This window comes from Sipha flava, unplaced genomic scaffold, assembly GCF_003268045.1.
Source record: "Sipha flava isolate LNK unplaced genomic scaffold, YSA_version1 41_pilon_pilon, whole genome shotgun sequence".
NCBI lineage: Eukaryota > Metazoa > Arthropoda > Insecta > Hemiptera > Aphididae > Sipha > Sipha flava.
Window position 1 is genome coordinate 2,395,840 of NW_020273144.1, and position 12,240 is coordinate 2,408,079.

Sequence of the window (12,240 nt, forward strand, 5' to 3'; positions counted from 1 at the left end):
GTAAAAAATTCAATATATTCTTCATTATTAAGTATATCAATATTATTCTTAGAACAAATTTTTGTTAATTTACGTTTTAAAAATCAAACATTTATTGTTGGTCCAGTTTATATACCTCCAAATATAGACAAGTCAAATTATAAACTATATATTAATTCTATCGATGAAATTTATCATTATCATCCAGGTTCTAATGTTATTTTGATTTGCAATTTCAATCTTCCTAATATTAAGTGGTCTCGAAATCATAATGATGAAAATATTATAACTCTATTATGTGATTCTAACTCAATAGAATCAACATTTGTTAATGCACTATCATGTCTATATTTTTTACAATTTAATTTTAATTTCAATAATAAGAATAAAATGTTGGACTTAGTGTTTTGTAATTCAGTATATTTAAATTTTTCTGTTATTGATAGCTTACTTTCCCTTGATCCATTTCATTCAGCGCTTAATATCTCATTCGTAATAGATAAATCTAGTAAATTTTACTTTGAAGAAACATTTATAAAATTTTAAAAATGGAAATTAAAATGAAATAAATAATTATTTAAAATCTATTGACTGGTTTTCTGAACTATCTCAATTTAGAATAAACGAAGTAACAAATGAATTTATATAACATTATCTATTAAACTATTAATACACACATCCTTGTACTTATTATTCATCAAAATTTAAAATTTGATTCAGTTATGAACTAAAAAATTGTATTCGACAAAAAAAACAAGTACATTTAAATTCCAAAGGATTCCGTTCAAATAAAGACTTTATTTTTTCCCATTTTCATAGATATTGTAATAATTAAGTAAATTAGATTATAAAAATTATTTAAATGATGTTCAAAACTCAATAAACACTAATAGCAACATTTTTTTGGAAATTTATAAAATCAAAAACTTCTACTAACTATTTATTACAAGAAGTAATTTTGGATGACATTAATGCAAATAATGGCAATGAAATAGTTAATTTATTTGCTAAATATTTTAATAATGTTTATATTAAATCCAGTATACCCTATGGTGATCCTAAAATATTTCCTAATAATTTAACTCATATTAATTATTAATTTATCCTTTAATGATAAATTATCTTCTATTAATAACTTGAAACATTCTTGACAACCCGGCCCTGATGGTTTATCTACTTATTTGATAAAATCATGTATTAATTATATTATTTTTCCAATTCATTATTTAATTTTTCGTTTTTTGCGATTTGTATCATTAAATTGTAATATTTATTGAGCTCCACGTTCATCATATATACATTTACTATATTGTTTAAAGTTAGATTTTCTAGAATTACATCAAAATAAATTAGAATTAATATTTTTGTATAAGGTAATTAATAACCTTATAGATAGTTCTGAACTATTGTCAATGATTAATTTTAAGGTAACTAATTTTAATTTAAGGAATACTGACTTGTTTTACTCATTTTCAACTTTTATTAATTTAATGTCAAGCTCACCAATTAATCAAATATTGATATTAGCAAATAAGTATAATATAGATCAATTTGTTAATAGTTTATATGAATTTAAAAGAAATGTTAATCTAGTAGTTCAATGATTTATTGTTTATTGGTATAATAATATGTTTGTAATTGGACCTATCCGTATGAAATATATAAATAAATATTGTTTACTTGCTTACCACTTGCTATAATTTAGTAAATAGAGTCTATAAAAAATTCACTATCATAATCGTTTTATTTAATAATTAATTATTTTGATTGATATTTAAATACATATTATTAATTTTATTAATATAATATATTAATATATTTATTTCATATTATGATCACAGACTGAAATTATTAAGTGTATAATTCGATTTTTTTTATGTATAATATTAAAATCATTAACTGTTATGTTGCTTATATTTATCATGGTACAAAAAAATATTATCCTTTTGTTGAGATTAGCATACACAAAATGAATTAATTTAAAATTTGGTGACGATATGTAAAATCAGTACTTAAGAACTTAAGTAAATTGTATGTTTGATAAAATGGGTTTAACTGCTATTGTCTAAAAATTACCTTACTCAGTATGTTATCCACGTCCTCTTGTGGATCAAATTTTATAAATTAGTTAACTCTTCGTCAAAAAAAATTTAAATTCTTTTCGCCCATGGTTTCACGGTTGGGAAACATTGTTTCAAGATTAGTATAATAAAGCCATTTAGAATAACCTAAAAATATGTTGTGTCTGTTAAACAATTTAAATTACCTAATTTAAACAACTTATGTACTGGTTAGTATTAGTCATTAATTGCTATAACGTCGTTAATAAAATGTTTATGTTGTGTTTTTTGTGATAACAATATTATCATGCGTTTGTATAGTTTGGTGAAAACCATTTGCGTCCATCACACCTTTTTTATAACTCATTTGCGCCCGAAATATTTTTAATAAAAATATGTTAAACTCGTGCAACGTTGCCAAATTGTATTCTGGAATACAAGCAATATGAGCAATTATAAAGTTAAAACTATTGTACATATGATGGGCATAATCTAGTGAAAATAATCGAGTTACTCGATTATTGATAATAATCGTGATACGGTGCCTGGCCGCCTAATTGTACATATTATTTACCAGTTTAAACTATTTTTAATTTTTACGTTACTCTCTTATCGAATATCGGTCCATTTTATCTTAATTGCACTTCATGACGACTCTCACTTCTCTCTGTGTATGCGTAGTACAACTTTACTCAAACTACAAATTTTTAACTAAAGTATTATACGTGAGTTGCAAGTGTATAAAAATGGATTTTAATATAATAAATACTACTAAAAATCGTGAGTGTTTAATTTTTCGTAACTTTAAATTCCACTTTATTAGAAATTTGGTTTCAAGAAATATAAGTTGGCGTTGCGTTAAAAAAAATTGTGGTGCGTACCTATGTAAGAACGAATTGTTTAAAATCAACACTAATCGATAGACAGTTTCGACTACAGTAAATAAAACTTAGTGTGAATTAATTGTTAGTTATTGTCATATTGACTAATTTTTTTAAATTCAAAATGTTGAAAAAATTATAAAATTTAAGCTATATTATTTAGACAATTATTATTTAAGTACTATAATTTATATAATTATATATTGTATATTTATTATAATTATACTAATCTACTTAATTTAAGTATTTATTAAGATAAAAATAATCTATATTGTAAATCACAATAGCAACGTTGTATGCGAAATGGGTGCATATGAGCTATAAATCGGCAGGTTGTATCTTATCTTTCGGGGCGCATTTGTCCACATCCCTCGGGGCGCTAATGTACTACTCTGGGGCACAAATAGGCTACAGCTGTTATAGTCGTATAGTTGAATGCTAACCTGTATACAGACGTAATAAACTTTACCGTGCTTACTATTCTCTATTAAACCGTTGGATTTTATCTTTGTTTTTTTAATATTTAATGTTAATCAGTACTTCCCATAATGTCGAACGTGAAACCATGGGCAAAAATAATGTAAATATTTTTAGACGAATAGAGGAAACAAATATATCAAATTTGAGTGATAGGAGTCCCACCTGATGTAATGAATGTTGAATTTTGGTCAATTTAGAAACAATGCATAATAAATGTAAAAAGTGACAAAAGGAACTATTGTTAAGTAAGTATTTTATTTTATTTTTACGCTTTGAAATCGTAATATTTTTAAATTTATAATACATTTTTCATACTATTATTAGTTCTAATTATTTTGATTTACAAAACTCATGACAAATACAAAGTATTATATATCTTGAAACAAAAATCAAATCCTTGATCTCCTCTCTATTTCATACAATATTTATAAAAAGAATACTTATTTACATACGAGTATATATTTATAACATAAATAATTTAATTGGTGTTATATAGATCCAATATACACGAACATACAGTACTATTTCATTATATATTCTATGTATATATACTTATATTTATTTTGATAATATTTAAAATTAAAGAAGAACACACACGTAAAAATATAACATAGGTAGGTATCGGAAATTCACTAACTGCCTAAGAATTATTAGGAATCTAATATTCTTAGATTAAAACATTTTATGCTAACATCCACGGATTGAGGAGACATTGGGTCGCCGAAGCTCGATTATCTTGATCCAAATCCAACATAGGCGTTAGGAAAGATGAGAATGCTTTGGCGTCTTTCGGGGTCCATTCGTATTTTTCCGTTAGCACATCGTAAAGGTACCAAGGCTTCAAGTTGCTAATATGTTTCAAATTACCTTAAGGTCGGGAAAAAATTGTATTGTTAACATATAATATTTATCGTTTCCAAGCAGCAGGGCGTATTTTTTTTTGGGGGGGGGGGTTAAAGGGGCCATCCCCCCCCTGAATCCGTATTTAAGGAATCGATCATATGTGGGATAAACATTTCAAATTTTTTTAATGTGGATAATTTTATAACAATACTTAGTGTCCATACCAGGGCACCAAAACGTTGTGATAATGTTATAAGTATAATGTTAAACTAATAAAAAGCGATTGAAATTGATAACAGATAACGAAACAGAAACAAAAAACGATTGAAACATAAAAGAAATTGCCAATGAAAAATATTCATAACTATTAGTTAAATAGATTTGGAACATAGTTATTTTTGTAAAATTGAATTAAATTACTATGTAATCTAAATAAAATATATATATAAATTATGTTTAAAACAACAATAAATGTATCAACTAATAATATATAAATAACCATTACCAATTATAATTTATAAATATGCTTTCTGAAAATACGTCGGATTTTTTCGGCGTTGAACCCGTTTAGCCGGCCTCATCAAAAATAATTTCAGTAAACACCAAGGGTGCTCGCAAGGAGGAGTAGGGAAGATAACACCCCCCAAGCTTTCCAATTATTTAAGATAATTATATCCAAATTAAATATCCCAAAAATCATAATTAGTATCTACGTGTATTAATATTTATAGCTAGTTATATTAAAAAATGTATGAGAATCATTTATCCGGATTATGTATGTTAAGTTTACATAGAAAAAATAATCGAAGAACTTTATTTAGCTGAAAAAGTTTTTGATGAATTTGGGAAAAATAAAATAAAATTGCAATTTGTGTTAAATTAGTTAATAAAAGTGTTTGATTATTAATAAAAATTAGTGCTGTCCCCTCCCCTGAATTTTCATCTGCGGACACCCTTGGTGAGCACCAAGTAGTAATGCACCATACATAAGTTATAAATTGATAATAAATAAATATTTTACGTGTTATGTGCATTTTATTGTTGTTATACAACAAATATGATTGCTTTATTTATACGTTATGAGTTATGAGAATTTCAAAAAGAAAATATCGTTAAAAGCAGGGGTGTATTGGTACGTATATGCGGGTATGTGGCATATACACATAAGCAGATTTTCGATTTTCGGCGAATACCTAAAGTAAAATATTATTTTATGGGTATATGTTTTTAAAATAACTCGAAAAAAAAAATAATATTTTAATAGTTCATTGGAAAAAATTGTTATGAACTATGAAATTGATTGAAATATTTAGCTGTTGAAGATTACAGTAACTACCTACGCTGTGTTTAATGTATTTTGTTAACTGTAGTGAATAACATTGAATAAAATAGTATGGAGTGTGAACATTCAGCTCATGGTTCTTAAATCTGCATCATGCAATTTATAACGAGCTGCAAATGTATATCTTGTGGTGTTATATTTTATAGTCTTTATAGAAGTTATAAACATGTAGTTACAAAGGTTTAATTAAATTTTTTCGAACATATTGAGAGAAAATAATTGTCGAGCAAAGCAAGAAAATTTATTTTAGGATTAATATTCATATTTTTTTAGTGCGTATACCCACAAATATATTTACCAATACACCATTAGTTAAAAGTAATATATAGATAATATAATATATAAAATATGTAATGTTATTTTACATAGTATTGATTGTTAAATACTACATTTGGAAACGTTTCAAATTTTACACTAATTTAAATAATGCAAAACGCTAAATTGTTCATAACATTTTAACTGTCAGTAATGGTAAACGCTTAAATTGAATAACGTTTAAATTATTTATAGTGTTAAACGCTCAATTGCTTATAACGTTTAAATGTCCCATAACGGTAAATAATATATATTATTTTGATTTAAGCCCTGGTCCATACTTAGTGAAAAATTAAATAAAACACTAGCGAAACTTTCAAAATACAGATATGTGTTAAAAATGAACTACACAAAAGTCCATTTTAAGTGGACCGGCATTAGATTAAAAAAAAAACTACAAATATTAAGGATTCACCTGATTTAAATATTACCAAAAATTGTACTTGTAAATTTTGAGCCTGAATTAAAGAAAAAATCTGATTCGTCCCTCCCTAGAAGTAAGTCTAAATACGCCCCTGCTAAGCAGTGAATGTAAAATAATTGATAATAGGTATATTACCGCTGCTTCTAAAAAAATTACTGGAGTGTTTCCCACTTTGGATCACGTACAACGGTATAGGACCTAGAAGCTCGATTATATGGGCTATATGATCTTCATCTTTATTATAAGTAGCCCCGGAATGTGGGTCGAATAAGAAGTCACCGGTAGCCAATTCGAATGCCTGAAAATTAATTACATTTGAGTATTTTAATTTTCAAATATTTACCGGTTTTTAGGTTCTTGATTTAATTTTCAATTAATATTTTCATTGCAAATTATAAATAAATACTTTATTTTTTAACAAACCAGACATGCGGTGCTCCAAATGTCCGCAGGTGTGCCATATCCAGCTCCTAGCAGAACCTCTAAACTTCGGTATTGACGTGTTTGAATGTTTTCTGTGTAATGATTATCCTGCAAAATAAATAACAACCTTTGTACTTTAAGAATAACAAGTCATTTAATTTTTTCTGTTCAGTTAAATTATTTTTTATCATAATTATAAATGGTATCAATCTTATAGCATATATACTATAGTTACCTCCCAGCATGCATTACCGAGATCTGCTATTTTGATATTTACACTCCCCAAGTCGTCCAATAATTCATATAGTTTTTTAAATTTAACAATTTTTCTGTAATAACAATTCGATTCGGCATAACTTTCTGTATAAAAAAATAAAAATTAAACATGGATTTAATAATCATAGTATTTGACCTATTGCATTTGTTGTCCTTAATATTTTGTATAGGTGTGTGCTTTTTTTTTTAATCACAATTGAATGTTTGATATTAAAAATAATACGATCACTTTTAAAATTGTTCTTATGACATAAGTTCCTAATTGGTTTTATTCATAATCGCTACGCAATTTAAACGTTTGTATACTTACCACTTTCCGTGTCCAACGATTGTTCCGATTTAATTCCATCCAATCGGCTACTACCCTGTAATCTTTCATCGGCATAATTTTTTCCGTACTTTCGGTTGCCTAAATGCATAAAAGTTACATTTTGGTTTAATTATGTAGAGAATCCAATGAAATTAAGTTTATTAATAAATAATTACATTAAGTAATTAATAAGTACACTAATCACATTTTTGAGTCGATAAAATTAACTTTTTTAAATACAATATATTAAAATGAACATGGGTAATATTGTTTTATTATGTACAATTACATTTTTAGGTACACCATATAGGTACGTAATGATAAAATATAAGTAGGGTTCAGATAACTACGAAAATACGAATTCGTGATTGGAAAAATTTTATTTATCAAAACTATTTAAAAAAAATAAATAGTTTTATCGAAATCTGATTTTGAAAACCGATGGTCATTTAAAAAAAAGTAAATGCAATTGTACATGCGCAAAATAAAATAATTGTAAATTTGAAATTGATTATAATATGTGTATTATAGTATTCCCTAGCTCCTTGAAAAAATCCATTTCGATCCAAGGTCACGGGACGGAAATATTTCGTATTACCTTTTGAGTGAAATACACTGTATTCTATAAAAATAATAAAGAGTCTATTTTATAAGTACATGTGTGTTAGGGAAAGTTAATTATATACTTATAAATTCTCCTTGTTACTTTTCAGTGCCATTATTAGTAACTACACGATTCACTTAGTAAGAATATATTTCAAAAGAACATATGGCATATATAAAATATATATGTACTCTATGTACTTGTATGTACTCACTTCAGTTGTATGTTTTTGGGATGTGATTAAGAGAATAGTTTTCGACTAAACCGACGTATCTATGTTAGATGTACTATGTACATATTATTCAAAATATGACCCAGATAACTGAGAGTTTATTGTTAACCAAATTGACAATCTGAATGCATGTCATTTACATTTCTTACTTTCTTTCTAAAGTTTGCTGTTATTAATATATTTGTGTTATTTTTTACTTAACGAACATTTTTTTTTTATTAAAAAGCGATCACTGAATACAATGTTAGAGAATTTACAATTAACATTCACATTATAATATACACACACTTACGTAAATTCAATAGAGACATCTGCTTACAACTATTTTCGGCAGTTAGCTTGATGTACTGATGTTGTGCACAAATCAGAATATTTTCAGGCTTGATGTCTGTATGAATAATGTGACAAGTTTCATGAAGATATTTCAATCCTTGTAGCACCTAATGAACAATGTTTATTTATAGTGAATATTTTTTTTAACAGCGTATGACTTATTCATACATACACCACTAAACTCACTTGTCTAATTATATGTTTAACCAAGTATAACGGTATTCCCTGATAATTGGTCCTTTTGATGAGTTTCAATAAATTGGGTCCCAATGCCTCGAATACCATAACCACGTGTATACCTCTCAAACCTTCTATTCGGAAATCGTCAAACAACTGAATAATCTTTGTTCGATTTGTATCCAAATCTCGGTGACGATAGATCTGCATATTATAATACATAATAGCTGGTGTTTACGAGCATATTCTCGCCTTACTATATGAGAGACGATTAACCAATCGAAATTAAAGTGTTGTTGATGATACTTACACTTTTTAACATTCGTATTTCATCCAATGCACTCTCAGTATAGTCGACTGCAGATTTCACGACTTTGAGTGCTGAAAAATTGTGCGCCCTATAAAAGTAGATAAAATTAAATTAAGTACTTATAATTTTTAAAGTAACATCTATAACTGCGTAAATATAATATAATCTAATACAAACTTCATTAATATTGTAAGACAATATAACTTAGAAAGTTAGAGCTTAAAAAAAGTTACAAATTACACAATAGATCTTAGGACATGGGATACAAGGTTTACGTTTACAGTTCATATTTAAAACTCCTTTAGATTATCTGGTAGACAATTCAATACAGATTTAAATATTGTTATTTTGTTATCTACGTAGAGGTACTAAAGTACTAGGTTAGTATTAGGTACTAGTTAATTATACACATATATAATATATAATACATTTTATATCCATGATATTATACAAAAATATATTTTATTTGGATTATATACTCGTAAGAATAATTTCCCTGACATGTATAATTTTATGGTCTAATGATATTCATTACTCGCATATCAAATGCATTTCTTATAATTTTATAGTATTATAGTTGTAATAAATCTAGTATAGACATTATCACCATCATAGGTGTACGCACGGGGGAGAGGTTTACCCGGACACTCCCTGAAATTTTTTAAATGGGGCCCTACTATTCAAGTCTAAGAGCAAAGGGCTCGTATTTCAACTGATGTTGTTCAGATTAAGTGTAATTTATTCTAAAATATTTGATAAAAAATAAATGATGTTTTGTAATTTTTTGTAATAGAAAAAATAAAATAAAATGTTCTAAATGTTCATGCAAAAACTTATTACGATAAGATAATATAACAGCTACAATTCATTACTAAAGTACAAATCATAAATATTAAAGCTATATGAGAAAAATATACAAGATTTAAGGAAAACATATTCATTTGAACTAATATACCAAAATATTAAATTAAACATTTAAGTGATGTTTATTTAATTATTTATACATTATAATTTATTAAATATACCTACACGTTTTGGTAAGAAAGGGCCCAAAATTATGGAAAGCAGCCCCTAAAATATAAGACTGCGCACGCCTATGATCACCACAATTAATTATTCCTTATAATTAAGTATAATTTACTGGGATTATTATACTAAATAAATTCACATTTTTTCCTCACTAAAAAAATCTCTAATAAACAATATTCTTATATATTTGATAATTGTCTTAAATCATATAACCTATAACCAGGTCAAATAACCCAAAATCAATGTGTTTAGATTTAATTGTTAACTGTATTGTAACGTTGTGTGTAGTAATATAAAATTTCTTAAATAATAAATTATTTATTAAACCTAATAACAATACACTAAATAAAATATTTAAATGGTGTTATGTGATAATATCAATATATTAAGACTTATTCAAATATGAAATTATATGTTCATTTGTCTACACTATATAATTGAATACAATTTTTAAATGGAACGTGCGTAATGCATAGGCTGATAGTATATATCTACTCAATAAACTATATGTATAATTCCATGTATTATACGAATATAGTAGAATACTAAAATCCATAAGTATATAGGTATATATGTCAAAAACTGAACTATTATTGAGTGGTGAATTTAAAAATTTGCTTTGGGGGAGGTAATTACATTTTTTTAGTCAAAATCTATAATTCTTTATCAATTCCAAAAATATTTTAAAATTCATAAAGAATATAACTATATTATAATTTAATTACTATCAAATTATGTTTATAACTACTATAAATATTATAAATATAAATTATTAATTTTATAAAACTAAATCTAATTTATTAGGTTTTTGGAAATATATACGTGACCAGGCATTCAATACAAATGTAAAATATAGAATATTGCAAAATATTAGTAAAATAAAACTCTTTACCTCCTCAATTACACCCATGGTAACAATAAGTTCGTAAAAGTTAATAAAATAAATAAGTGGCATTAGTCCATAAAAGCTAAATTTTTTTTTTTGTTATTAAAAAAATATATAATTACGAGTATAATGACAAAAATTACGACTTTCACTTCCAATACATGATTAAAACTTATATTAAACGTATTTTAGTTTAAAAAAGTATTAAGAATTTCAATTCTTGAGTGTTGTTTCATGTGATGAAAAATAATTATAATAAATTAGTTACATTTAATGTAATGTTACCTTATTATTATAATAATAACTCATTTTATTATCAAAATATAATTAATGACTAATTGTCACGAATAATTATAAATTCTGGCTGTTTAAAAACAGTTATTTATACCAACATTTAATTTAATTAATTTGAATTCACAAAAAAAAAAAAACGTTTTGTCAACTAAGTATTTTATATTAGTTGGTAATAAATAATTGTAAAATATATATTTGCTTAATGTTGGTATATTGAATATTTAAAAAAAAAAATGTTACTGGGAAAATTTTAAAACTTATTAAATCGATAGTAAAATAAAATAATTAACAGTACATAGTTTTTACGACCACATATTAATGTTGAATGTAAAAATGGTTTCATATATTTAATCAATAATTAAAATAATGTAGGTATTAATGCATATTGATGGTTGAATGCAAAATAAAATCTATTATTATAAGTATATTTATTATGAATTATTATAGCCTGTTAAATATTAGTTATAACTAATTGAAACACCGAAAATCGGTTTGGTATTTGGGTTTTTTTTTAAATAATTATAACAATGTTGGCATACATAAATATATTGACTTATATACATAGCCTTATGGCATCGCCTATGTTTATATAAGTTTGTTGAACATATAGCAGCAGAAATAACTTTTCCTATTATATATTTTTATTTTGCATGTATATATTATATTATATATATTATAAATATTTGTGTGTAGTTATAAAATTAGTAAGTATATTTTGTCTGAAATATATATTTGTCATGAATGTTTAAAGTCGACTAGACTTTTTGGTCTGTTATGTCTTATCCATATCTAATAAATAAAAAAAAAACAATGAATCCTTGCCATTTTCCAACCACATTCTGTCGTTGAAAAAATTTTACCGAGTTATCAGTATAATATTAGTGCAGATTTTTCTAATGAATGAGGGATTAAATTTCGTTTTTTGTTACTATTATGATTTTCTGGTTATAAATGTACAAACTTGATTCAAGAAGGTGGAAGTGGACAATACTAAAAATCTTCTCCATAAATACGCCACTAACCTTGAACAGACGCTGGCTGT

The 12,240-nt window shown here is 25.5% G+C and overlaps 1 protein-coding gene across 1 annotated transcript in view; it reads right to left on the reverse strand.

Moving 5' to 3' along the window:
• Window positions 1-3,813: 3,813 nt before the first annotated feature.
• LOC112688994 (SRSF protein kinase 1-like) overlaps window positions 3,814-12,240 on the reverse strand; it is a 72,368-nt gene continuing 63,941 nt past the window's right edge. The window contains exons 3-10 of the mRNA XM_025562470.1: window positions 8,990-9,077; window positions 8,689-8,883; window positions 8,462-8,609; window positions 7,334-7,432; window positions 6,983-7,107; window positions 6,748-6,855; window positions 6,460-6,622; window positions 3,814-4,267 (exon numbers count right to left, since the gene is read on the reverse strand). Of these exons, the coding sequence (XP_025418255.1) occupies window positions 4,083-4,267; window positions 6,460-6,622; window positions 6,748-6,855; window positions 6,983-7,107; window positions 7,334-7,432; window positions 8,462-8,609; window positions 8,689-8,883; window positions 8,990-9,077 (1,111 nt within the window). The 3' untranslated portion in view covers window positions 3,814-4,082. The remainder of the gene's footprint in view (window positions 4,268-6,459; window positions 6,623-6,747; window positions 6,856-6,982; window positions 7,108-7,333; window positions 7,433-8,461; window positions 8,610-8,688; window positions 8,884-8,989; window positions 9,078-12,240) is intronic.